Source organism: Schistocerca nitens, chromosome 2, assembly GCF_023898315.1.
Source record: "Schistocerca nitens isolate TAMUIC-IGC-003100 chromosome 2, iqSchNite1.1, whole genome shotgun sequence".
NCBI lineage: Eukaryota > Metazoa > Arthropoda > Insecta > Orthoptera > Acrididae > Schistocerca > Schistocerca nitens.
Window position 1 is genome coordinate 260,152,100 of NC_064615.1, and position 27,002 is coordinate 260,179,101.

Below are 27,002 nucleotides of genomic sequence, written 5' to 3' on the forward strand. Positions count from 1 at the left end.
TCCTACACTACCTGCAGCTATGCCTCCGGCTGCTGCTGGCTTTGATGTAATGCAGTTTATTCAGTTTCGAAACCAACAAAAGTTGCAGCTGATTACGGCAGTCCAGTAGCTCATTAATGCACAAGCCATTGCTGGATTAACTCCATCACAATCGCCAGCCACATCTACAGCACTGCCTCCAAGCATTCATCCATTCTGTGTTTCCAATGAACAAGGGGAATGGAACAAGTGGTATGCTCAGTTCAAGGCTCACTGTGCTACACATCAAGTGCAAGGTACTTTGAAACTTTCTTATTTCTTGTCAAGTCCCGGCACAGGAGTTTACCACCTCGCTCGGAAGTTATTCCTGACTAGTACACCAGAGTTGCTAGTTTTTGAAGATTTAGTTTCCACCCTCATTAAGTATTATGAGGACCAAGTACATATTGCTGCAGCTCATTACAACGTCTTTTTATTGAGGGGAAAAGTGAGAACAGACGTACTGTCAGTGGGTCACTGAACATCAGGATTTATCATGACTGTGTCATTCTCAAGGTAGCTGTAGACAGTACTATAGTGATGCAATGATTCATGGTGTAATTATATACAATATGCCAGACAGTAGGATTGGTGAACAAATTCTCTAAAATCTGATCCTACTTTCAAACAAGTGTTACAAATTATTGAACGTCAGGATTAGTGTGATGGTGCCGTGGAAAACTTTGCGGTAGCTCCCATCTGCAATGTAATGCAAACTGACAAACACGTATGGCCTTGCGACCATCCACCATGTGCAAACAGGCCACTGTGGGATGGACAGAGTAAACAAGTGTCAATGCATGTGTCTCCTGTTAAATCATGTCCCCACTGCTTTTCCATGCATAAATGACAAAACTGCCCTTCATGGAAGCTGATTTGCTTTGCTTGTGGAAAGTCAGGTCATGTACAGTCTCCGTGCTTGCAACAGAAAACAAAAACTCTACCCACATTAGCTCTCATAAGTGCAGAGCACCTTCTCACTCAGTGAATGTAGTTTTTTCTAAACCAGCTACCGGTATTAGTAACAATCAAATTCAGAACATGCCTTCACCCCATCCAAGTGCTGTGCAACAACAGTCACAGTCAAACAAACTGTTTGTGAACTTAGTCACTGCCAAGCACTGTGTGAAACTTCAGTTAAGACACTGGCACTTCTGTTACATTGTTTAATTGTGCCACTTACCAACAGCTAGGCTTGCCAATATGGATAAAATTGTGCATGCACCTTACCTTACTGTGTATAACAGCCAGCACATTCCAGTGCTTGGTGCATGTAGTTTACTTGCTACATTCCAGTCTCACACCAGAACAGTAACAGTTACAATTTTGTAGTTGCAGGACTGTGAAAATATTTTTGGGTTAGATTCATTTGATTTGTTTGGTTTTTGTTATTCAGGACAATGTACTTTCTGTTCCTGCTTTCAACCCAAAAGACAGTGTTACTCAATTGATTGAGGAGTTTCTTGATTTATTTTCCGAAGGACTTGGCAGACCAAATAATTTTGTGGCATATTTTACAATGAAGGACAATGTGCAACCTATGTTTTTTCAGACGTGTCCCATCCCTCATGCGATTAGAGACAATGTTGCAAGTGAACTTAAAGAATGGCAAGACAGTGGTGTTATTGCTCCTATCCAGGCTAGTTAATGGGCTTCTCCCTTAGTAATCTTACCATAGCCTTCTGGAAGACTTTGTCATTGTGTTGACTTTAAATCCACTGTGGATCCACAAACAATAACTGATACTTAACCATTGTCTCGCTCTGATGATTTAATGGTCAGGCTTGGTGCAGGTCATTAATTTTCAAAAATTGAGTTACGTGATGCACATTTGCAAATGCCGCTAGATGAGGAGTCTTAGAAAGTGATTATGGTCAACACACATTTAGTGTTGTTTTAATTTTTGCATTTACCTTTTGGCAATGCTTCCACACCTACCATATTGCAACGCTACTTAGAACAGCTTACTGGAAAAGCTCCATTCTGTTTGGACAATATGATGGTAAAAGTATACCAGAGGAACATATCCGTAATCTTGGTACACTGTTTCAAGTGCTTTCAACTGCAGGTTTGAAGTTTTGTCTGGACAAATGTGCCTTTTTTCATTCTGAAATTCAGTACTTAGGCCACGTTCTAAATAGCCAAGGTGTTCATCCCCTTCAATCACACTTGCTGGCCATCCAGAACCTCCCTGCCCCTGCAATCAGTTCTTGGGAAGCTGACATACTATATCCGGTCCGGTTTACACCCAACGCAGCCCAGATCATAGCTCTCTTACATCATTTGTGCCATAAGAATGTGCCTTTTGTTTGGACCAAAGAGTGTCAGGTTGCATTCCAGAAACTTACAAATGCCTTGTTGAGTGACAGATGCCTTGTTCATTTCGATCCCGCTAAGCCTGTGGTTTTGGCAGTGGACGCTTCTTCATATGGAATCGGAGCTGTCCTCTTGCACAGATTTGGTTCACAGAACATGCCGATTGCTTTTGCTTCCAAATTATTGATTAGGACCCAAAGTATCTCTTCCCAAATCAAGAAGGAAGTACTCGCTATTATCTATAATGTGGCAAAGTTTCATCATTATATGTTTGGTCAGAAGTTTTACCTAGTGACAAACCATAAACCACTTCAGTCTTTGTTTCATCTGTCCAAACCTGTTCAGTCACACACGGTTCACAAGCTGCAATGTTGGGCTGCAACACTGGGCTTTATTACTGTCACAGAATCAGTATGTAATACTGTACTGGCCACGATGAAACATGCAAATGCTGATGTCCTTCCTGACCTTCCGGATTCGGAATTTGATGCTACTGCTGCATCTTGCTGTCAGATCAATGCACAGAACACTGAACTTTTACAGACTTTTCCACTGCACTATGTGAAAATTGCTCAGGCCACAGAAGCAGACACTGAACTGAACCTTTTGTTGCACTACATCTGTAATTCTTGGCCTTCTTCAGTGAAAACAGTCAGAATTCTTTTGCACACCAATACTTTGCTCATCGGCATACCCTCTCTGCACAATATGGTGTGATTCTATCGCAAAATGACTCTGGACAATCACATGTGCTTATTCCTAAACTGTTGCAAAAGGATGTGTTGTGATTGCTCCACCAGAGACAGTGGGGAATTATATGCACAAAACAGTTAGCGCGTCAGCACTGTACTTCGCCAGACATGGAGACCCACATGAACAGATAACAGACCCATGTTGCACTTGTGCTGAAAATCTATGGCCCCAATGACAAATATTTTCACCTTGGCCAAAGTCTCAATTGTCATAGCAACAAGTGGATACTGACTTTGCTGGTCCCTTTTGGAACACTGACTGGCTTATTGCTGTGGACTCTTTTAGCATATATCTGTTTGCAGCACCCATGAACTTGACTACTTCGCTTAGTATCACTCAGGTTTCGTCATCTACTTTTTGCTAGGAAGTTTTGCTTGCAGTGTTGGTTACAGACAACAGACCACAGTTTATGGCTCAGGACATTAAACATTTTCATCAACCAATGGTATTACTCACCTTACCAGTGCTCCATTTCACCCTCAGTCAAACGGAGAGGCTGAACGGTTTGTTGTCATGTTCACGCAGCAAGTGAACAAACTATGTGCCCCCACAAATGAGAGCAAGCACTGCTGCTCTTCCTCACAACGTACTGCTCCCTGCCCTGCAACAGTCTATTGCCAGTGGAGCTTCTACATGGCCAGCACCACCACAGGCTGTTCCAGTTGCTGCACCTACCACAGAACACAGCATCTCCCACTGCTCTGCAAATATTGCCTTGCACATAATAACTCTATTCTTTTCAGTTTTTGGTTGCTCTAGGCACTGGGAGAGAGGAACAATTCTATGAAATTGGGCCCTGCCATGAATTAATTCAACATCCTAGTGGGTTACTATGCCCCCACCAGGACCACATTTGTGCTTGTCAATTGCGAGATTCTTCCACAATCTTGTGTCCTCAGATTCTCAACCACCCAGGATCTTGCAGCTGGCACAGCTGTCCCCAGCTGCCTCTTCAGCACTGCCTGTGGAGCCAATGGAGCTGGACCCATTGCCTTCACCGCCACAGCAGCTCAACGTCCTAGCGCGTGCCATGGACTCGGCACTATTGTCATCTTCATCGCCGCCCTGTCCGATTTTCCTCGGACCAGGTCAAGAAGAGGGCAGGCACCTTTTTGGGGTTTTCCAACTGATGTTCCCATCAGAGTGCAGGACGAATGTCGGTGCATGGTCAGGGGTTCAGCATCAGTTCCAGTTGGAGATCCCAACACTTCACACTACCTAACTTCCTGCTGCCTATCTCTCCCCCCCCCCCCCCCCCCTTCCTGCACCTGCCCTATTGCACGTAGGAGGCACAACAAGCACATCATGCAACCTCATAAGAAGAAGTTATGTTTCTTTCACTTTTAGAAATAAAGAGTTCTATTAATTTGATAGTGTTATGTACAGATCATTTTGGATTCCTGCCACCGATCATCACTACTTCTCTCCTTCCTTGTTTGTGTCGATACTGACTCCCACAGTAGCCAACACAACAGACATGTAAACACAAGGAGATTAAAGAGAAAAATAAATATATATAAAAAAAAACAGTAACGTGGTACATAGGTCAGTGAGTTAATACATGCGAAGAGAGTGGACAGCAGATGTAAATGAATTAGGTGAGGTTAGCACCGGTTGGTAATAATTAAACTGATGGTGTTCCAAGTGCTGCAGTGCAGGTTGTATACATTGCAGGATGCTGAAACTTCGTAGTTATGTTCATTAATTGGGGCACATTCAGAAAATGCTGAAAAAATAATAGTTCCACCATCTGCCACAAGGTGAAAACATGGCACTGTAAGCACACAGAATGTGAAATGTTTCCTGTTTTGATGTGAATATGCTCTTTGTGGCGTAAAGGGTTAAGAAGGTTGCAGTTTTCCACATGAAAGGAAAGACCTTGCACTGCTGGTAAAGTTGTTCTACCAGAAAGGTGACAATAGCAGCACTACATTACTGGAATATCACCGACAGAAATTGCTGTGAAGAGTCCTCATGTCAATAAATGGGTTAAAGAATACAATCAAGAAATTTGAAGAAACATGTGAACTGATGCAGCAGGGACAGGGCGGTGGCCCATTCCCATGGCAGTTGTTGATAAAGTTCCTGTAGCCAAAGCTGACTGTGCAGCACATAGCTCAAATTCTGCAGCCAGTTCTCAAGCTGTGTCAAAGGAATTGTCTTCCCCTGGTCAACAGTCCAAAACATTTTGCAGCACAGTTTACACTGGTATCCCTACAAGATTCAAAATTTGCACCAAATGAGGCCCAAGGTAGGCTACAATGCCATACTTTGTCCTTCATTTTTTGGCACACGTGGAAAAGGATGACACATGGCCGGGCAATATTCTTTGGTCAGACAAGGCACATTCTACTCTGCACACGATACCATGAATGCTCAAGAGTTGCCACATATCATGTGTGCAGGAACATCCACTGCACTCAACTGATGTGACTGTGTGGTGCGATTCCACAAGTTCTTTCGTTCTCGGTCTGTATATATCCAGACTCTTCTTGATTTGAAGGATAGCATATGATGACATATCGCTCTGATTAAACCAGATATGCTGCACCCCCATTACATTCTGATTGCTTACAGTGCCAAATTTTCATCTGGTGGCAGAAAGTGGAATTATTATTTTTTTGTCTTATTCTGCAAGCACTCCACTCAATAAATATACCTACGATGTTCAGCATCCTACACTGTATATAGCACACACTACAGTACTTCAAGAACCATCAGTTTAATTATAACCCCCTGGTATGTGCATGTTGGAATGAGGAAAGAGGGGGGCAGGTGGGGGGTTGCTAGGTAGAGGTTCAACAAGTTCATGTGGCACAGGAAAGTACAGAAAATATTGCACAAAAATACACAAGAGTGAGGCATGAAGAGTGATTAATTTCAAGGTCTAGGAGTAATTATATTAACGGGAATAATGTAAGACATGGGATACAGCCAAGTGTTGTGTACAGACAAGGTGGTTGATACAGTATAGCTCATAAGTCAGTGTGTGTGTGCAGTTTGGTCAGCAATAGGTAAAACACAGGAAAGAAGAGAAAGAATAGTATGCATCATAGAATAGTAACAAAGGAAAATGGCATTAGTTTATGGGATGGAAGAAAAGCCACTAGGCAAAACCAAACAATGGAAAATCCAGGAAGACAGTATTATGAAAAGGATATATTGCTACTCACTGTATAGAGGAGATGTTGAGTGACAGACAGACACAACAAAAAGACAGACATACATTTCAGCTTTTTGTTGTGCCTGTCAGCAACTCAACATGCATGATGAGTAGCAATCTATTCTTTTCATAATATTGTCATTATTCCATCCTGGATTTTTCAGTGTTTAATGTTTTCTAAAATGATTTCTAGAGTGGCATAAAGACATAGTATATGGTGCCTTTTTTTTCACAGGTATTATTATCTCAGACTAACATCTACAGTTGCTTTATGAATGTCAACATTGCCTTCTAAACTTATCACTTCAATCATTTTTAGTGCAGTAGACAGACAGACAGACTGATAGATCACAAAGAGAAACACAATGTCATATGCACAGCTGGTGGTCGCATTCCCCCACTCAGCACTCAGTACATTTTCAAAATTTAAAGACAAAAAATCCAACTTACAAAGTGACATTTTTTGTACTACCTCATTTACCTATCGTTCAGTGGCAATGTAATTGGAGTACCACATTTTCCAAGGAGGTTTGATAAAATAATATGAACATGCAAACAATGGTATAGAGCACCCTCAGCATTATAAAACTATAAGAATCTTCCTATGCGTCAATGGATATAAATCCTGAGCAGCAGCTGTGCTGGCAATTTTACTATATTCAATTTAGCCTGTGTAAGCATTAACAATACATGAGTGAGTAGTCATACTTTATTGTTAATACAGCATGCATATTTAGCTTCCAACAACTGTTTTTCCTTTAAGGTTTACCTCAATTTGTTCCAGATCCCTGAATGTTCTACTAAATGATGGAATCTACAGAATAAGATAGAGGAATGAATGAATGGATGAAATTTTACATTGTCCCTTTCAAATAAATTTCTTGAGAGAAGTTCTCCAAAGGAGACTGGGAACTTATTAATTCAAACTGTCATTATAATATGTTGTGAAATCACTGTGCACAACATGTGGCTACTTACCAAGCAATCAGTAACAATTAGAGCACTTTTTACATTACCTGATAACATATTAGGTTCTGCTCATCTGCTGAAGCTGCAGGAGAAACCAAACACATCCAATTACATGAATCTTCTTCAGCTGTGTTTAAATAATATGAGTCATTTTCTGTTTGCCCAAATATCTGCAATAAATACGACACATCAGGTTATGTTCCAGTAGTAATTGCTATCTGGAACAAAAACATTCATATTCAAAGTTTGTTCTGAGATTGGAAGTTTACACTTTACGTACAGAAAGTTACTAGTGAAAACTACATGGCATAAGTGCGTGACAGGACCACTGAATAACCTATGACAGCTGGCACTCAAAGATGTCACTTTCGATGTATTTTTAGATATCACCATGCTATGACAGGTACAAGTATAACAACAAACAAATCAAAGATGGGAGCATAGTAATAGAAATTTCTCAGGAAAGGGCAAATTTCGTTATGACGATTTCTTAGGTATTGCAGAGAAGTTACAATAAAATATTCCGAAACCCGTATATCACCCACAATGAGTTACACCACAAGCACAATGATGATGTTTTCCACAACAAAGCATTAAGTCAGGAAGGTGATACATCAATTAAAAAAATAAGTCAGCAGGCATGGATTAGGTTCCAGTCTCTGTTCTGAAGCCGTGTGTGAGCAGTGTACAAACCACCCCTAACAAACTTAATAAATGAGTCCTGTAGTTTACATGTTTTCCAGGGATCTAGGAGTTGTGCCCTTAGGAAAGAAGGATAACATAGCTAATATAAGAAAAAAAACTACAGGCCAGTTTTACTACTGTCAGCATTCTCAAAAGTAACTGAATCAGTTGAGAAAGATAGGTTAATAAGTTACATGAATAAGAACAAACTTGTTATGTAAGTTCAATTTGGTTTCTAAAGTGAGAGAAGTACAGTATCAGCCATAACAGATATCCTAAAAGTAGTACTTGAAATACTTGATAAGGATGACTATGTTACAAGCATATTCTTAAACATCCCGAAGATTTTTGAAACTGTTGACCATAAAATACTAGTACACAAACTGGAAGTATTATGTGCAGAGAAACAGCAAATGAGTGGTTCAACTCTTACCCAGACAATAGGGTGAAAAAAGTAGAAATACTTCACATTTCTGTTGAAGACAAATATTTAGTAAAACAACTGTCAGATATGGAGCATATAAACAGAGGTGTGCCTCAGGGTTATGTATAGGGTCTAATTCTGTTCTTAATATATACCAATGACTAACCAGACACTAAAAGACACTGAATAAAAGCTCTTTGCTCTAGACAGCAACACTCCTCATACAGAAGGCAAATGTAGAACTAATATGGGAAAAGTATTGTTACATATATAAAACAGCACAGAAGTTCAATGATATTGAAACAAGTAGATTTTATAGTATAGAAGTGTTTGCTTGTGAATTAATAATGAAAAATAGTTCATTTTTAATTGTAACTGTAAATAAATCCCCACTGGGAAATTTTAAATTGTTTATGAGGCATAAGGATTCCTTATTATGCTATCTGTCTGACAGCAGCAAGTAGTTACTCTGCGGTGGTTTCAGTGTAGATTTTCTAAAGGATTCAGATAGGGAAAATGATCTGGCAAAGTTATTTGGAGCCACAATTTCATCTAAGTAAATTTCCAATGTTATGGATAAAGACAGCACAACTTTGATAATGTTTTAACAATAATAGAAATTCCTGGGTGGAAAAGTACCTAAAATAAGGGAAAGGCAACCACCTACCTATAGAGGACTGGTGCACGGCACATGTTGTTGTTGTGGTCTTCAGTCCTGAGACTGGTTTGATGCAGCTCTCCATGCTAATCTATCCTGTGCAAGCTTCTTCATCTCCCAGTAACTACTGCAACCTACATCCTTCTGAATCTGCTTAGTGTATTCATCTCTTGGTCTCCCTCTACGATTTTTACCCTCCACACTGCCTTCCAATACCAAATTGGTGATCCCTTGATGCCTCAGGACATGTCCTACCAACCGATCCCTTCTTCTAGTCAAGTTGTGCCACAAACTTCTCTTCTCCCCAACCCTATTCAATACCTCCTCATTAGTTACGTGATCTACCCACCTAATCTTCAACATTCTTCTGTAGCACCACATTTCGAAAGCTTCTATTCTCTTCTTGTCCAAACTATTTATTGTCCATGTTTCACTTCCATACATGGCTACACTCCATACCAATACTACATAGAAATACATAATAAGAAACAAAACATTAGCTTTTGAGCTCTTGCTCTTTATCTAGTAGTCAAGTGGTTGTCTTTCCCTAATTTTATGTTTTTTTCTGATCATGTTTTCTTTGATGAAGTCCAAAGGAAGAAAATACTTGTATACCCAGCACCAAACACTGTCTCTGACCATGGTTAGTTCGATTGTATAAGATAGTTCATTACAGTATAGATATTCCTCCTTGAGAATCATTTAGAATAATTAATGATTACCCCAGGACAAATGCTTTTAAGCATAGGGAGGGTAATAACAACCTCATGTAGTAGTCACACAATACAAAAACTACTCAAAATTTTTAAGAAAAATTATTAAAATAATCGAAGAACCTGCACATCCACTTATCCTTCGTAAATTAAGGAAATATTATTTTCTCTCAAAAATAATAGCTCACCTGCATTTCCAACACAGTATTAATAAGTGCTTCCTTTTCTGAACTATGTACTGCATCACTAACTCAGGGCATTTTTCCAGAGAGATTGAAATATACCATTGTCAAACCCTCTATAAGAAAGGTGATAGCATTAACAACCTGTTACACTACTGATGTCATTTTCCAAAATTTTTGGAAAGTTGTATTCTAAAATTGAAAAGGAATATTCTTGAACAGTATCCCGCCTAAGTAAAAATAATACAGTACTCCCATTAAATCACAGTTTGGATTTTAGAAGAGTTGCTCCACTGAGTATGCCATTTACACATCTATTCATACAGTTTTACAAACATTAAATAGCAAAGTAGAACCTCTTGGTATTTTCTGTGACCTATCTAGGGAATATGACAGTATAGATCACAATATTCAACTAGATAAACTGAGGTTTTATGGAACTTATTGCATAGCTAACCAATAGTCAATGTTATACCTACCTAAAGGATAAAAAAAAATTGTGCTTAATAATTCAACAAATGCAAGTAGAGGAGAGTCTTCTGACTGGGGAGAAATCACTTTTGGGATTCCGCAAGGCTCAATCTTGAGCCCAACACTGTTTCTCATACATGTAAACAACCTTCTGTCAAATATACAACAATCAGAATTAATTCTTTCTGTGGATGACTCTAGTACTGTAATCAATCTAAGCAAACACAAAGCAACAGAATAAATGCTAAATAATGTTCTTAAGAGTATTATTGCGAGGTTTTCTGAAAATGGTCTCATTTTCAGTTTCAAAAAAACACAACTTCATTAGTTTTGTACATCTATAGATGCTATGCCAATGGTAAGTGTAATATATCATGAGGAAATACACGGTCTAGTCACATTAATGAGGCCACCACCTACGTACAGTGTTAACGTGTAACAGCCAATCACAGACAACAGGTGGCAGCACTAGCAGAGGAAGATATATAAAGTGAGTCAGGAGGGGGGTAAGGGAATGATTTTGAGGCATTCCGTAGGTGTTCTCACCATTCTGGACGGTACAACGGATCAACACAAGTATGCACCTATTCTTGGGGACCACGACCACCCCTAATGCAGTTTGTTTTCCCTTGGCATGACGGTATCTATCAGCAGGACAATGCAATGTGTCACACAGCTCACAGTGTGTATCACGGTTTGATGGTCACCAGGATGAGTTTACCTTGCTGCCTAGCTACCAAACTCCTCAGATTTAAACCCAATCCAGTACCTGTGGGACAACCATGATCAAACTGTCCGTGCCATGGATCCTTATCCAAAAAACCTAACACAGCTGGCCACAACATGGTGTTGGCATGGCTCCACATCCCTGTCAATACCTTCCAGTGCCTTCCTGCACATCTCACAGTGGCCCGAACTGCAAAAGCTGGTTTTTCAAGCTTCCGGCATATGGTCACATTAATGTGACAGGACAATGTAATAACTAGGGCAGAAAATTCAAAAATTTCAGGTGTCCATATTTATGAGTATGTATTTTGAAATTCCTGAACCAACCTACAAGGAACAGTCAAATGAAAACCGAACACCCACCACAACAGGATCACGGAATTAAAAAGTAATCACCATACGTATTAAAACATTTATCTTACTAGATGAGGCATTTAATTCCAGTTTTGTAGCATACCTCCTTAATCACCATTCAGCATACATTGCTGTGTATGGGTCTCATCGACAGGCACCTGATTCAAGCATCCAAGCTGAATACTGTTCATTGGCGACAAAGGCTGAAATTTACATGTCAATACTGCAACTGGACATCCACTTCTCAGCTGAATAACATTTTATGTTCCATCAGACTGAAAGCAAATACCTTGCAACAATCATCAGAAGGATCCAGGCCACAGGAGGGAGGATTAAGGTCTGGGGAATGTTTTCAAGGCATTCCATAGGTGTTCTCGTCATTCCGGAAGGCACAATGGGTCAACACAAGTATACATCTATTCTTGGGGACCATAACCACCCCTAATGCAGTTTGTTTTTTCTCGGCATGACAGTATCTATCAGCAGGATGATGCACTGTGTCATACAGCTCGCAGTGTATGCCACCAGGATGAGTTTACCTTACTGCCTAACTACCCGACTCCTCAGAATTAAACCCAATCGAGTATCTGTGGGATAACCATGATAGGGCTGTTCGTGCAATGGATCCTCATCCCAAAAACCTAACACAGCAGGCCACAACACTGGAGTTGGCATAGATGCATATCCCTGTCGGTACCATCCGGAATGTTCCTGCACATCTTGCAGTGTTCTGCACTGCAAAAGCTGATTTTTCAGTAACCACGGTAGAAAATTCAAGTATTTTAGATGTCCATATTCATGAGACTTTCAAGACGAAAAAATGCATTTTGAAACTCTTGAACCAACCTATGAGGAGCAGTCAAATAAAAACCGAATACCCACCACAACAGGATCATGTAATTTGGTCAGCTGCAGACAGATCCACAATCTCACACACTCTTGCACTTCCTCGTATGCCTGAAACTGACATTCACATATGTCTTTCTTCAGGTTGACAAAAATGTGAAAATCACACAAAGATCTGGGCTGTATGGATGATATTGCAGTATTTCCCAACCAAATCACTGAAGCCTAGCCTTCGCCCAATTGGCAGTATAGGGGCAAATGTTATCGTACATTGGGATGATTCCATCTGACAGCATCCCAATGGCACCTAGAGGCAAACGGCAAAAACAACAGTGGAAAAAATCCACAACTCCCCCACCAAAGAAATCCAGTTCTGTTCACCCAAGTTCCAATAAGGTCATGATGACCTCCTTCTTTGACTGCTGGGGCCCTCTGCTCATTGTGGAACCAAACTCAATACACAGCCCTATGAAGACACTTCGCAGAAACTGTGACTGCTTTAGCGATTTGGTTGGGAAACATTGCAACAAGCCTCTATATAGCATGGATCTTCACAATGTGATTTTTCATATCTTTGGCTATCTGAAGAAAGACAAGCATGAACATCAGTTTCATTCAGATGAGGAGGTGCAAGACTGGGTGCAGTTGTGGATCTGTCAGCGGCCAACTGCAATCTATTAAACAGATATTGATTGTCTCGTCTCCCAGTGAAATAAATGTCTTAAACAGATGTGATGGTTACTTTTGACTGGAACCATTACATAGTCCCATTGTGGTGGGTGTTTGGTTTTCATATGACTGCCCCTTATAGCACATCCACATTTGCACTCAGAATCACCGCAAACCTTTGGGAGGGACAAATCAGTAAGCTGACGTATATCGTATGTTTTCATTCAACAACATCATATGGAATAATGTTTTGGGTACCTCTCTGGGTGACACCACCTTGACAAAGGACTCTCCATGTGGGAGGAGAGGCTTGCATATCCATGTGAAACTGAGGGCTATGCTGAAGGTAGAGGAGCTACTGCCAGAAAGGCCTTAGCTGATGGATCAGACTAAGAGTGTCCCACAACATCCTGTCTTCCTTATCCACTCCCAATCCTTAGCCAATTCCCTTTCCCAACCCAAGGTGTGATGCGATCCGCACTGAGGGGTGCATGGCACATGGGAAGATGTGTCGCAAATGGAGCCTCAGGGACACCGGGCGACCTTCCTGAGTAAGTAGTCTCACACCACGCAGGATATTCGTGGTGTGGACCGTGTAGATCCCCAAATCTCGTAAATCTCGTGGGACCAAGATGGACATGTCAAAAGAAAATAAATTAAAACAAACTGAGGGGCAAACTGAGACCTCAGACACCCAAACATCAGAGTCAGGACTGATGGAATGCACTCTACTGAATCAGGGTCTACACCTGGGCCAGAAGTGGGAACTGTTACTGAGAAGTTGGACCAGATCAAGATTAAAGCTTTCTCTGGGGCCCAGAGGAGGAAACTCCTCAGGGAACAGAGACAAAAGGAATGGAAACAATGGCTTCTCAAACACAAGGGGCGGGGGGGGGGGGGGGGATTAAAAGGGCTTGGGCCCAAGACCCCCAAGAAAAAACTGTCTCAGGTTGAAGGGGATACGCAGACCCATCAATGTTGAAGACAGGCAGCAAGAGGATAAGGGAAGAATCTAAGACTCCCTCCTCCCTGGATAAACGAGCTCAGAAAAAGCTGAGGCAAGAAATAGGGAAACTGACCTATAGTACTGCAGTCTCAGATTTTAAGATGGCAGTTATCCAGGAAGGCTCTCCACTGGTAGCCATCACCTCACAGCAGGAGGAACTTGTACAAATGGCCCTCTTTGGAAAGATTGGGGGGGACTCTGGTCCAGGACCCAACTTAGGAGGGTCTATCTAGATCGTGATGCCCTCATTTTGATCTGTGAGGAGGTGCACGCAGGGGAATGGCTTAAGGACAAGGTGCCCATGATATCCCCTTTGCTGGTCAAGACGGCAGCGGAGCTTCTTAAGACCACAAAGGTATCAATATGGGTACCAAAATCCTTAACGATGTCTCTCCAAAGACTCTGTTCGAGAAAATAGGGGTCCAGGACCCAAAAGCCTCAACAGAGGACTGGAGAGTAATCAACCAGAAGGTTGTACCAGGACGAAGCCTGGTGATGGAGGTCAGAGAGAAGACCCTGAAGGCGATGCGAGAGCAGGACCTGAAATTGTTTTAAGGATTCTTGCAGGTCACTGTCAGAGTTATCAAAGACCTAAAAGGCAATGATGGCAGCAAGACGGAGACTGGAGATGATGCAGATTAATCTGTAGCACAGTAAAGGGGCCACTGCTGCCCTGACCTGCTGCCTGGGGAGACAAGAAGTGGATGTGGCCCTGATACAAGAACCCTACTTATATCAAGGGGGCGTATCGGGCCTCGGTGGCACTGGAGGTAAGCTGATTTATGCTAGAAATCTAAGAAACTCCAGAACATGCATCTATGTATGAAATGGAATTTCTTTCATGCCAAGGATGAATTTCTGCTCCAGGGACCTAGTGACAATCAGGATGCAGCAATGTGAGGAAGGTATCACGAAGGGACGACAGCTCTCCTCCTCCATGGGAGGTGAGGAGACTGATAGAAGCTTCCCATTGGCAAGGTGACCAACTGTTGGTTGGATGTGACACCAATGCCCACAACCTAGCGTGGGGCAGCAAGGACACCAACAGTAGAGGTGAGTACCTTCTTGGATTTCTCTTGGCTAATAACTTGAAGGTCCTGAATAGGGGCAATGAAACTACATTCAGGAATAACAGAAGGGAAGAAGTAATTGACATAACCTTTGGTTTCATGATGATGGGCAGCAATGTCAAACAACGGCACATGGCATTATAGCCATCGTCAATGGACCACATGTATATTAAATTCAAGGTTGAAATGGGAATCAGACAGACCATTACCTATAGGAATCCCACGAAAACAGACTGGGAGAAATATAGGAGGGACTTTAGACTTATGCTTATCGGAAATTAAAATCTCGATAAGGAATCCAGTACAGTTTGAGGAAGTAGCAGAGGCTGTTACCTCTGCCATAGTGACCTCATATGAGGACAATTGCACAATCACTAAGAAGTGCACAAATAGGAGTGTGCCTTGCTGGAAGCGCAAAGAAAACAGGTACAAAGACTGTTTAACCTTGCAAGACGTAAAGGACTATGGGCAAAATATCATGAGCCCCTTGTCAACTACAACCTTGCAATTAGACAAGCAAAGGAGGCATCCGGGAAGCCATTCTGTGAGGAAGTGGAGAGCACAGCTGCTCAAGCCAGACTTCACAGAATCCTCACTAGAGTACCAACCAATCCAGGAGGTATGTTGAGGAAGGAGGATGGGGAATATACAAAGACAGCACATGAGATACTGGAACTGCTCCTCAAAACTCACTTTCATCAATATGCTCTGGCAGACAACACAGACCAGAATGTGATCCCGGAGAGACAATGGTTCTCAGACACTCGAAGAGAAGACTAGGAATCGGCCAACGAGTATGTGGACTTCAATAAAATCCAATGGGCAGTGGGAACATTCCAACCATTCAAGTCACCTGGTCCAGATGGAATCTTTCCAGCTCTCCTGCAACAGGCAGGAGAGAATCTCATACGAATCCTATGCAGGTTATTCAGGGTTAGCCTAGCAGTAGGGATCATTCCTAATGCTTGGAGGGCAGTGAAGGTTGTCTTCATTACAAAGGCATGGAAAACCGATCATACCGAGGCAAAGGATTTGAGACCAATCAGTCTGTCCTCCTTCATTCTTAAAACATTAGAAAAACTGGTTAATGTATATGTTGAGGAGATGAGGCTAATTAGGGCCCCTCTACATTCAAACAAACATGCATATCAACCAGGTAAATCATGTGAGACAGCTCTCCATCAACTCGTTGTGAGGGTGGAGAAAGCACTTCACTTTCAAGAAATAGCCCTCTGCTTCTTCCTGGACATCGGGGGGGGGGGGGGGGGGGGGGCCTTCAGTAACACGACCTTCGATTCCATGGTAAGGGCAGCAGACCTAGGGAACACTACATGTAAGTGGACATGCTTAGTGGAAGGAAGGCAGAGGCTACCATGATGAATGAAAAGATGGTAATTAACACCACTAGAGGTTGCCCACAAGGAGTTCTGTCCCCTTTATTGTGGAATCTAGTGGTGAACAAACTCATTGAGGAACTAAAATCCAGACAATGCCTTTGCCAAGGATATGCAGATGACCTTGTCATAGTAATACTTGACAAATTTACTGACACAGTTAGAAATATGGCACAAGGTGCATTGGACATTGTGCAAGACTGGTGCATTAAACAGGATCTAAGTGTTAATCCTAAGAAGACTGTTGTGGTGCCATTCGTGAAGAGGCATATCCAACATTCAAGTTGACAACTAAAGCTCTTCAGTGAAACTCTATCTGTGAAGAGGACAGTGAAATATCTAAGGGTAACCTTAGATAAGAAACTAACACGGACCTCTCACATTAAGAGCATATGCTCCAAGGCGAAAGGTACTCTAGCGAGTACCAGAAGGGCTTGTGGTAAAAACTGGGGCCTAAGCCCCGGAGGTATGCACTGGATATACACCACAGTGGTTAGACCTAGGACTTCCTACAGGGCTGTAGTGTGGTGGAATAAGATGAGCAGCGGGTTGCAGCTAAGGAGCTTGCTAAGGTGCAGAGAATGGCCTGCTTAGCCATAACACGAGGAATTAGCAGCACACCAACTGCTGGGATGGAAGCCATGCTGGACATGCCTCCACTACACCTTTGGGTCAAGATGGAGGCAGCAGCTGGTGCATACAAATTTAAAACTGGTAAAAACTGGATCTCATTGGGATATCCAGAATCACACACTAAGATAGTGAGTGAGGTAAATATATGAATGGCTGGAGAAATGCTAGGAGACCATATAATAACTCCCAATTGCTTCAAGAAGCCTTATAATATAACAATTGGAAACAGGGAGCAGTGGGAAAAAACAGTACGACACCATACAGAGGACATTGTTTGGTTAACCGATGAATTGAAATCAGACCAAGGCACTGGGGGAAGGGTGTACGGGGTTCAGCCAAGACTGGAGAGCATAATCTCTCTAGGAAAACTGGCCTTGGTATTCCAAGCTGAAATTACTGCAATCAGGGCATGTGTGGAGGAGAAGACTGTCGACAGGGCTAGTGCAAAAGGCACTGGTGGTCCAACTGATACCACAATGGTGAACCGGGTCCAAGAGGAGAACTGTGGAAGGGGGAGCTGAGCCAATAGCTTGACAACCATAGTCAAGGTGGGACACAACTAAGGCACAAAAAGGCAGACAAGAGTCAAATGATCCATGCCCCAAAAGGTGTGGGCAAGGAAGTGAAAGCCTATCTTCAGAAGGTGGATATGTGGCAACTATGTAAGCCTGTAGTCTGAAAGAAGATTCAAGAAACGGAACTTGGGGAGCACAGAAGCTGTTGGGAATCAAGGTAGGGCTCCGTACCCAGATGGACCATAGTACAGTGACAGAAATGCACCATCTGTTATTTAAGGGAAAAGAATTTAAAACCATGTGAGAGAGTTCATGCCATATGGTACTCTGGAGCTGCCACTCCGCAGATGCCACTGAGTGGAAATCATTCCAAATACAGAAATCATTCACATAAAGAGCGGGGGTGAAAAATAGTCTGACGGAGACCACGAGTCCATTAATAGCAATGAGGGGAAGAAGGACACATAATAAGGAATGCTGTCCCACTGAATCAAGACAGCAGAGTAAATGTTGCAGCTACAGTTCAAATGATTTCTTCAGCTGCCTAATCATGACAAGACGAGTGCTGTGTATATCACTACAACTGTGAGACAAAGGAGCACAGCAACTAGTGAAAACATGGATTCATCACTGTCAAGAAAGGTGAAGGCCCAATTATCAACAGGCAAGGAGGTGGCTGGGTGTTTTTTAGGGTTGCCACGGTGTGGTGTTAACAGATTATGCTCTTAAGGGGCAAATTCTCCTATCTAGGTTGCAGGAGGCTGTCAAGGCAAACTGTAACAGGAAGCTTTCCAAGAGAGTGTTCTTGCTCCTTGATAATGGCCCACCTCATTGCGCACAGGACAAAGTTACAAATGCCCTGTTTTGGGCTATCAAACATTGAGCCCTCCACCCTCCTCCTGTTTTCTCTTGACATGGCACCAAGCAGTGACTTCTAGCATTTTTCTCAAATGATGATGAGGTTATTTTTGAGATGTGAAATTTCCTGAACAGTCAAAATGCAGATGCCTACAAGCAAGACTTAGCCAAGTGATGCGGCATTAGGAAAAATGTGTTGCACGGTAGGGTGAATATGCTCAGGACTAACAGCATCACCAAGCTTCATGGTCACAGCTTGATTCTTTTTGGATGATAATTAATTCTTAAAACCCACATTCTTAAATTTTAAATTATTCTGCCAATGAAAGACGGAGGAATCTGTTAGTAAAATACAAGCTTTATGAAAGTGATGTTAAGTATCAAAAATCTCATTTTCAGAAGTTACAAAACGGTGTGATGAAAATTACATAGATTGTTTTCATAAATTATTAGTTACGGTACAAACTGTGAATCATGAGTACAAAAAATTACCCACACAAAATTTATTATTGTTGAATTATGAAAAAATAATCAGCACGCATTTTCAACTAGAAGTAAATGTATTCCTACATCCTCAACTCATTTAAGATTAATATGGTATTCATGCCTTTAGACTCTTTTCACAATAAAGCACTTGGTCTTAGCCGTGCTCTATTACGTGATATGAAATTACAAAATCATCCCCAATTATGTATAAGTCATTCACTCATTCACACATCATATTCTATAAATCCCATCATGAAGGAGAGGCAACAGGAACGTGAAATGAATCAAGTTATAAATTCATAGGCCGCAGCAGTCACTGCTGGCTACATCTGTAAAGAATTCCAACAACAAATTATGACTCGTGCTGATCTACTCACATTGGTAATTATGGTAAGCCACTACTCTTCCTCTCACAATACTCAGCTGCCTTTTTTTACGTACTTTTTCTTGCTAATTTTTCAGAGAATGTCATCAACAGTAAATTTAAAATGTCACCTAAAATTTACATCAATTAGAGCAAAAATTCTGACACATCATAAGAGGAGTGGCTAATAAGTTGCTCTTTTACTTAAGCTTTGAGTATCTATGAACTTGCAGTTTCGTTCTTGATGTCTACTGATAACCTACTGCTGACCTTCACATCAGAATGTAAAACTCCATTCTGAGCCCTAGACCAGGACACATAGTCTATTGGTAATTCTTTTTACTCTCATTATCTTGGTTGTGAATTTCACAGTGTGTCCTAAATTCAATCTTTACTAACCACAAATACAGTTAGTCAATCTACGTAATGGCAAGCATGTGTAAAAATTTCACGGCTGTGAAGAGTCTCCTACAAGAAGTTTGGTTATCAACTCTGCATAATAATCTTACTGTAAGTTTCTGAAGAATACTTCTTTCATCCTAATAGAATTCCCCAGAAGATTATGTCATAGGAGAGTTCTGAGTGAAAGTATGCTAGCAAGGTCTAACCACAGTGAAGCACACAGCAGATGGCACTTCCTATTATATCAGTTATTTAGACCAGACTTCACAGTCTCTAAAGTAGCGATACCTCAGAGGGAGGGAAAGGAGTGGAGGGGGGGGGGGGGGGGGGGGTTGTTCGTAGTATATTCCTAGATTCATCATTTAAAGTTGGTTCTAGAAATGTTCTCAGTGGGCTTTTATGGGACAGTTTGTGTATAGCTTCAAAATCTACCAGTTTAATTCTTTCAGCAGCTACACAACATTCACTTAGATCAAACAACTCTGTCACTATAGTGAGAGTGATTTCTAGGAGCAAATCAGGCAGAACATCAGTTCAGTGCTGGAAAATCAACCCAGTCAGCAATTTTTATCTTTTTGACATACTGGCAGTAGTGGATGATAAGCAACATGTACCTGGAATATTTCTCAATCTTAGTAAAGCCTTCGATGTTACTGATCACGACATTCTCTTGCACAAGTTAAGTAATTATGGAATTAGAAGCCAGTCTGAAAGATGGATCCAATCACACCTCAACAATCAACAACAGATTACAGAAAAAAATACAAAGATAGTAAGAGTTTTTGCAGTAAAGAGCAAAAAACCAAATATAGAGTCCCACAAAGGTCAGTTATTGGCCCTGTTCTAGTTCTGCTCTATGTAAATGACTTAGCTGATAAAATATACGATAGAACCACAGGACACTTTGCAGATGACACTAATGTTCTGATTAAATCACACAGTCATGGAAATCTGCAGGAAATTGCAACATTGGTTATGCATGGTTTAACACAGTGAGTGATCAATTGATTGGTTGGTTGGTTGGTTGGTTGGTTGGCTGGTGTGCGGTATAAAGGGGCCAAACTACAGGGTCATCAGCCCCTTTTTCCTCAAGCAAACAAGTCGTAAGGTAAAACAATTCCCAAAAGGAGTTAGAGAAAGTAAAAGGGCATAAAACTAATGGGGAACCACACTGAAAGAGAAAATGAAGGAAGCAAACGAAAAGGGGAAAACATACAGTAAAAGGAAAAGCAGAGGAAGGTATTAAAATCATAGGGCAGCTGGCCTGGGCTGGCAGGTTACAAGAATAAAAAAGGATGAGCCTGTCACTTTGCAACAAACTAAAATCTCCAGCCTAAAACACTAGTCAAGGAAAACAAACATAAAAAAAGATTAACAATAAGGGAAACAAAATACAAAGAAATAGTGAAGAAGAGGTAAAATGGAGGGAGGGTGGAGGCCTGGGAAAAATGGCCAGACACCCACCCTAAGAATATATGATTTAAAAAAAACCTCATGAATAAAATGTAAAACTAAATCAGCTGATGAGGCATCTTGCCCAACAGCATAGGTAGGGTGCTGGGATGGTTAGAAGTCTGCCGCAGAGTGATTAAAACTGGTCAGTCCAACAAGATGTGGACAACAGTCATACAGGAGCCACAGTGACATCAAGGTGGGTCCTCGCAATGGAGCAGGTGACCATGTGTTAGCCAAGTACGGCCAATGCGCAGCCAGTGGATAAATACCGCACATTCATTGTCTCCTTGATAACATGAAGTTTATTTGGTGTACCGAGGGTGTGCCATTCAGTATCCCCTGATCATGAAAACTTTATGGTAGAAGACCAATCAGACATCAGTCTCCTGCAGACTGATTCCCAGAGTTGGTTTACCAGTAGCCTATTTGGCCAGCCTGTCAGCAAGTTCATTGCCCGGTACCCTAACATGTCCTGGGGTGCAAATGAAGGTCACTGAATGTCCATTGTTGCTGAGGGCAGATGACGAAAGACTCATTGACGTAGAAGCTAATACGCTCAAGAGCACAATAGATGGCTAGCAACTCTGCAGTGAAAACACTGCAGCCATCTGGCAAGGAGTGCTGTTCAGTATGTCCAATGTGAGCGTAAGCAAAGCCAACAAGACCCATTGCTCCATCGGTGTACTCTATTTCTGAGACCTGGAACTCACCAACAACAGAGAAAAATTGGTGGTGGAAGGCCTCGGGTGGAACTGAACCTTTTAGGCCTTGCAATAGGTCCAGCCAAAGCAATGGCCGGGCTATGGACCACGGAGGTGTACAGAAGTGGACCCACAGGACAGGTGGTAGAGGGAAAGTGTCGAGTTCAGTAAGAAATGACCACCCTCGGACAGCAAGGGGATTCCCAGTTCTGGGCCACCTTTGCGGAAGATGGATTGGCGTATTAGGGAAAAGGAGATGGTAATTTGGATAGCGGGGTGAACTATGAATGTGGGCAGTATCATGTGCAATTAGTAGTTGCCACCGGTGACAAAATGGATGAACACCAGCTTCCATGAGGAGGTTGTTCAAGGGCTCGTTTGGAAAGCTCCCGTTGCAAGCTGAACTCCACAGTGGTGGATAAAGTACAGTGGGCAAAGTGGGGAGGGCAATGCTGAACCGCACACCATGCTCCCATACTCAGTAGGGGACTGTACGAGGGCTTTGTACATCTGCAGCAGTGTAGAACGATCAGCACCCCCAACAGTTTGGTTCAGGCATCAAATAATATTAAGATGCCGCCAGCACTCGTCCTTAAGCTGACGAAGATGAGGAAGCCAAGTTAAGCGGGCATCGAAGACCAGTCCCAAAAAGCAGCAAGTCTCCACTACATCACTACTAGTTGGTCATTGAGGTAAAGTTCTGGATGAGGGTGGACAGTATGACGATGACAAAAGTGCATGACGCAAGTCTTGGTAGCCAAAAACTGAAAGCAGTGAGTGAGGGACCATGACTGTACATTCCATATGGCTCCCTGCAGCCAGCATTCAGCCACACCAATAGAAGAGGAGCAGAAGGAAATACAAAATCGTCAGCATATAGGACAGGAGATACTGATGCCCCTACTGCTAGAGTGAGACCACTGATGCCAATTAAAAATGGTGGGACACTCACAACAGAGCCCTCTGGCACCTCATTCTCTTGTATGTGGGGTGCACTGTAGGAATCACTGACGCAAACTCTGAAAGTGCGGAGCAACAAGAAGTTGCATACAAAAATCACAAGTGGGCCCCGGAGACCCCACACATGTAGAGTAGTGAGGATATGGTGTCGCCAAGTGGTATCAAAGGCCTTCAACAGGTCAAAACAGACTGCAATGAGGTGTCGTCTGCAGGAAAAGGCCAACTGAATGGCAGACTCCAGGTGGACCAAGTTGTTGATGGTGGAGCACCCTTGGCGAAAACCGCCCTGGGATGGAGCCAGAAGGCCCCGAGACTCAAGGAGCCAACACAACCGCCAGCTCACCATAAGTATGAGCAGCTTGCACAGAATGTGGGTGAGGCTGACAGGATGACAGCTATCAACATCTAGTGGTTTCTCACCAGGCTTCAGTGCTGGGAATATGACACTTTCCTGCCACTGCAACTGGGATTCACCATTGCTCTAGATGCGGTTGAAGACAGCAAGGAGGTGACGCTGGTAATCTGCTGACAGATGTTTAACCATTTGGGAATTTATGCGGTCGGGGCCAGGGGGTGTGTCAGGACAGTCGGCAAGGGCACAGAGAAATTCCCACTCACTGAGGGGAACATTATGTGGCTCAGGGTGGTGTGGAGCAAAAGAGATGTGTTGCTGTTCCACCCATTCTTTGATGAGATGAAAGGCGGGGCAGTAATTCTCAGAAGCAGAGGTGCGAGCATAATGCTCAGCATGATGTTCTGTGATTACATCTGGTTCGGCAGATACAGCTCCATGTGTGGAAATTCCAGGTACACCTGCAGGTGTCTGATAGCCATAAAGTTGTTGGAGCTTGGTCCAAACCTGCGAAGGAGAGGTTCATGTTCCAATGGTGGAGACACGGCGTTCCCAACATTCCTACTTCTGTTGTCTGATGAGTAGACAGATGTGGGCACAGAGCTGTTCAAAGGCAATGAGGTTCTCCAGGGATGGGTGGTGTTTATGATTTTGGAGGGCCTGCCTACAGTTTCTAATGGCCACAGTGATTTCTGGCGACCACCAAGGCACTGACTTCCGCTGGGGACAATCCAAGAAACAAGGGATTGCCAGTTCAGCTGCTGCAACAATGGTAGTGGTGATGGTGTGGATCACTTCATCAATGTTGCCATACAACAGAGATTCAACGGCAGTAGCAGAAGTGAAAGCGTCCCAGTCAGCCATGCGAAGAGCCCATCTGAGCAAGCATCCAGATGAGGGATGCTAGGGTAGGGATAGGAAGAGCAGAAAGTGGTCACTACCACACAAGTTGTTGTGAGCTCTCCAGTGGATAGATGGGAGAAGGCCAGGACTGCAAACTAAGAGATCAATGGCCTAGTATGTGCCATGTGCCACACTGAAGTGTGTGCGGGAACCTGTATTTGGGAGGCAAAGTTCGAGTTGAGTTGGTAGGTCCTCAACATCTTTACCATGGCCAGTAACCTTCGTTCCACCCCACAAAGGATCATGGGCATTAAAATCATCCAGAAGTAGAGAAGATGGGGTGAGTTGGGGAATTAATGCTGCCAATACATGGAGCAGCACTTCATCCTCTGGAGGGAGGTAGATGTTACAGATGGTAATATCCTCCGTTGTCCTCACCCTGACAGCCATAGCTTCCAAAGTAGTATGAAGGGACATAGATTTGCTACAGACAGAGGTAAGGACATAGATACACACTCCAGCTGACAGTCCGTCACAGTCAGTACAGTTTTTGAAGTACCCCCGATAGCCATGAAGTGTGGGGGTCCGCATTGTGGGAAACCAGGTTTCCTGAAGACCAACACAAAAAGCAGGTGTAATGCTTAAGAGTTGTCATAAATCAGCCATGTGGAGGAAAAAACCACTGCAGTTTCACTGGATGATGACACTTTCTGGAATCGGCGAAGGCATGTAGTGACCAAAGAGGCAGGTTATGCCTCAGCATCACCTGCTGTCACCAGTTGAGTATTTGTATCCATTACCACTGCCACTGAGATGTTGGTGAAATCCAGGCCCTCGGGGGATGCTAAAATCTCCAGTTTGTCCTCAGATGCTGAACTGGTAGGGAGTGGTAGTGTTGGGGTCACCAGAGGGTCCTGTTTCTTAGCAGACTTCTTCTTCATTTGCTTGCCCTCTTGCTTCTCTTTAGGGGCTTGCTGGGAGGGCTTCTCCGAACCAGTTCCAGGCACAGATGAAGACTGTGAAGCCCTTCGTCCAGCAGCTTGTGGCTCCTTCAGCCACAGACAAGTGTCCACTGTGGCATTAGTGGAGACCCCGGAAGGGAGTGTCCCAAGGGACCCCTTCTATGAGAGAGGAGCCAGAGGAGGCTCTAGCCTCTCTGGCTTTGTGGAGGGGACCGATGTCCCCAGTGTTTTGGAGGGGGTTATTGCTCCCGAAGTAGATGCCCTGAGACCAATGGAAGAAGAGGTGCCACCAACCGCCGCCAAGGGGGCGGATGTATTCACGCGGCACGGAGGGGCCACTTTATGTGGCACAGACTGCGGAACATCACAAGTAAGGGTAATGTTGACGTAGCTGCAGCATATGAAGATGTCAACTGTTCAAATTTACCTCTAGCATATTGTTAAGTCAGCTGGTCCAGAATGAGTTAGTAGTAGTAGGCATGCCTCTGATGAAATTGGACGTAGTTTTGTGATTTGCAATAACAATGTAATTTGTGGTGTTATAGAAGTGGAAATTGTAAAGATGATGTGATATTGAAAAAAATGTGACAAGAAAATAACGTTCAAGAGTAAGACAGGTAAATCTCCATCAGTTATTATGTCAACTGTAAACCACACAGTTAAAAAAATTTCAGCTTCAAAAATCTACCCCTAGACACACTGCAGCCAATAACGAGAAAATGAAGATACATGTAGGTAAAAAATAGTATTTTTGTATATCCTAATCCCTCTCAAAACTGTTGAAGGGACTGAAAAATTTAATGGTGATGTGTGGAAGGATAAGATTACAACTGTAGGCATCATGTGGATCAGTTGACTGATAATGAAGGCTTGTCTGTTGCAGAAGATGAAAAGACAGTGATTTGTTTCAATTGCAGTTTATTTGAATCTCCAATTACTCAAAGAAAGAAGACCGAGAGCTACCCAACAAGGTTGTATCAACAGCGAGGAGATACTATCAACAAGGGACATCAATAAGAAAAAGGATAAGTACAAACTATTTGTGAAACTGACTTTTTGATTCATGTGATTGCTAGGAAAATGAATAGAGAGGAGGGTAGTGGTGATGAAGTGAAAGCTGTAGGACTCAGCCAAGACATGTTTCAACCAAGTGAAAGTGTAGTCACTAAAGAAACAGTTAAAACTGAAATTTTGCAGTTGATTTTGGCAAAATTAGAGAAAATTAAGACAGAACAGTCTGAAAACAATAGTAAAATGGACAGGGTACAATACCAAATAGACCAACTTAGTAATCATGTTTTGGAGCTACAAAACAGGTTGTCAAAGGGATTAAAAAGTGTGAAAGAAAAAGTTGATATCTTAGAAAGTAAATTTATTGTTATGGAAAATGAGCTAGTTAGTGAATCTGCATGACAGACGACGAATGTTAATCATGTCAGAGTTCAACAGAAGGCCGTAGAGAAAAAATGGAAGAGAACTTTAGTAGTTTATATCAAAATATTTTAAATGTTGAAAACAGTACACTAACTAATGTAAATGTTTTAGATCAAAAAATTTCAGAAGTTCAGGACAACTGCATTTACAACAAGCTGTGTTCAAATAATGGTACTGTGTGGTCCAACATTCCACTCAAACGTTTTCCATCAGGCAATTTACATCCAGTGGATTTTCTGCACCACTATAGAGATAGTTTTGTGTCAGGCATGAGTGACGATCAAAAATTTAAATTTGTTAGCTTGAAGGTGAAGCTCTGTATTGGGTAAATCTAAATTTAAGTCAGCGGGAGACATATAAGAGTTTCGAAAAAAGTTTTTTAAATAAATTTTGGTCAGAAGCTGAACAAGGGAGAATTAAAAGTGAATTTTTGAATGGTCCTAATTATAGGAATAGGTACAGTACTCTAAAAGAGTTTTTTAAGAATCAACTTAAGAAATTAACACACCTTGACAAACCATTTGACGAAATGACATTGACTGAGGCACTAAAAAGGAGATTACCAGAAAGGTTGCAGTGGGATTTAGTACACGGACCTGACGATTGCCTTGAACAATTTTT

At 42.3% G+C, this 27,002-nt stretch overlaps 1 protein-coding gene across 2 annotated transcripts in view; it reads right to left on the reverse strand.

Moving 5' to 3' along the window:
* Positions 1-27,002, reverse strand: part of LOC126235987 (uncharacterized) — a 264,030-nt gene that overhangs the window by 177,471 nt on the left and 59,557 nt on the right. For both annotated transcript variants that reach the window (XM_049944978.1, XM_049944977.1), the window contains exon 4: positions 7,267-7,389. In XM_049944978.1, the coding sequence (XP_049800935.1) occupies positions 7,267-7,389 (123 nt within the window). The remainder of the gene's footprint in view (positions 1-7,266; positions 7,390-27,002) is intronic.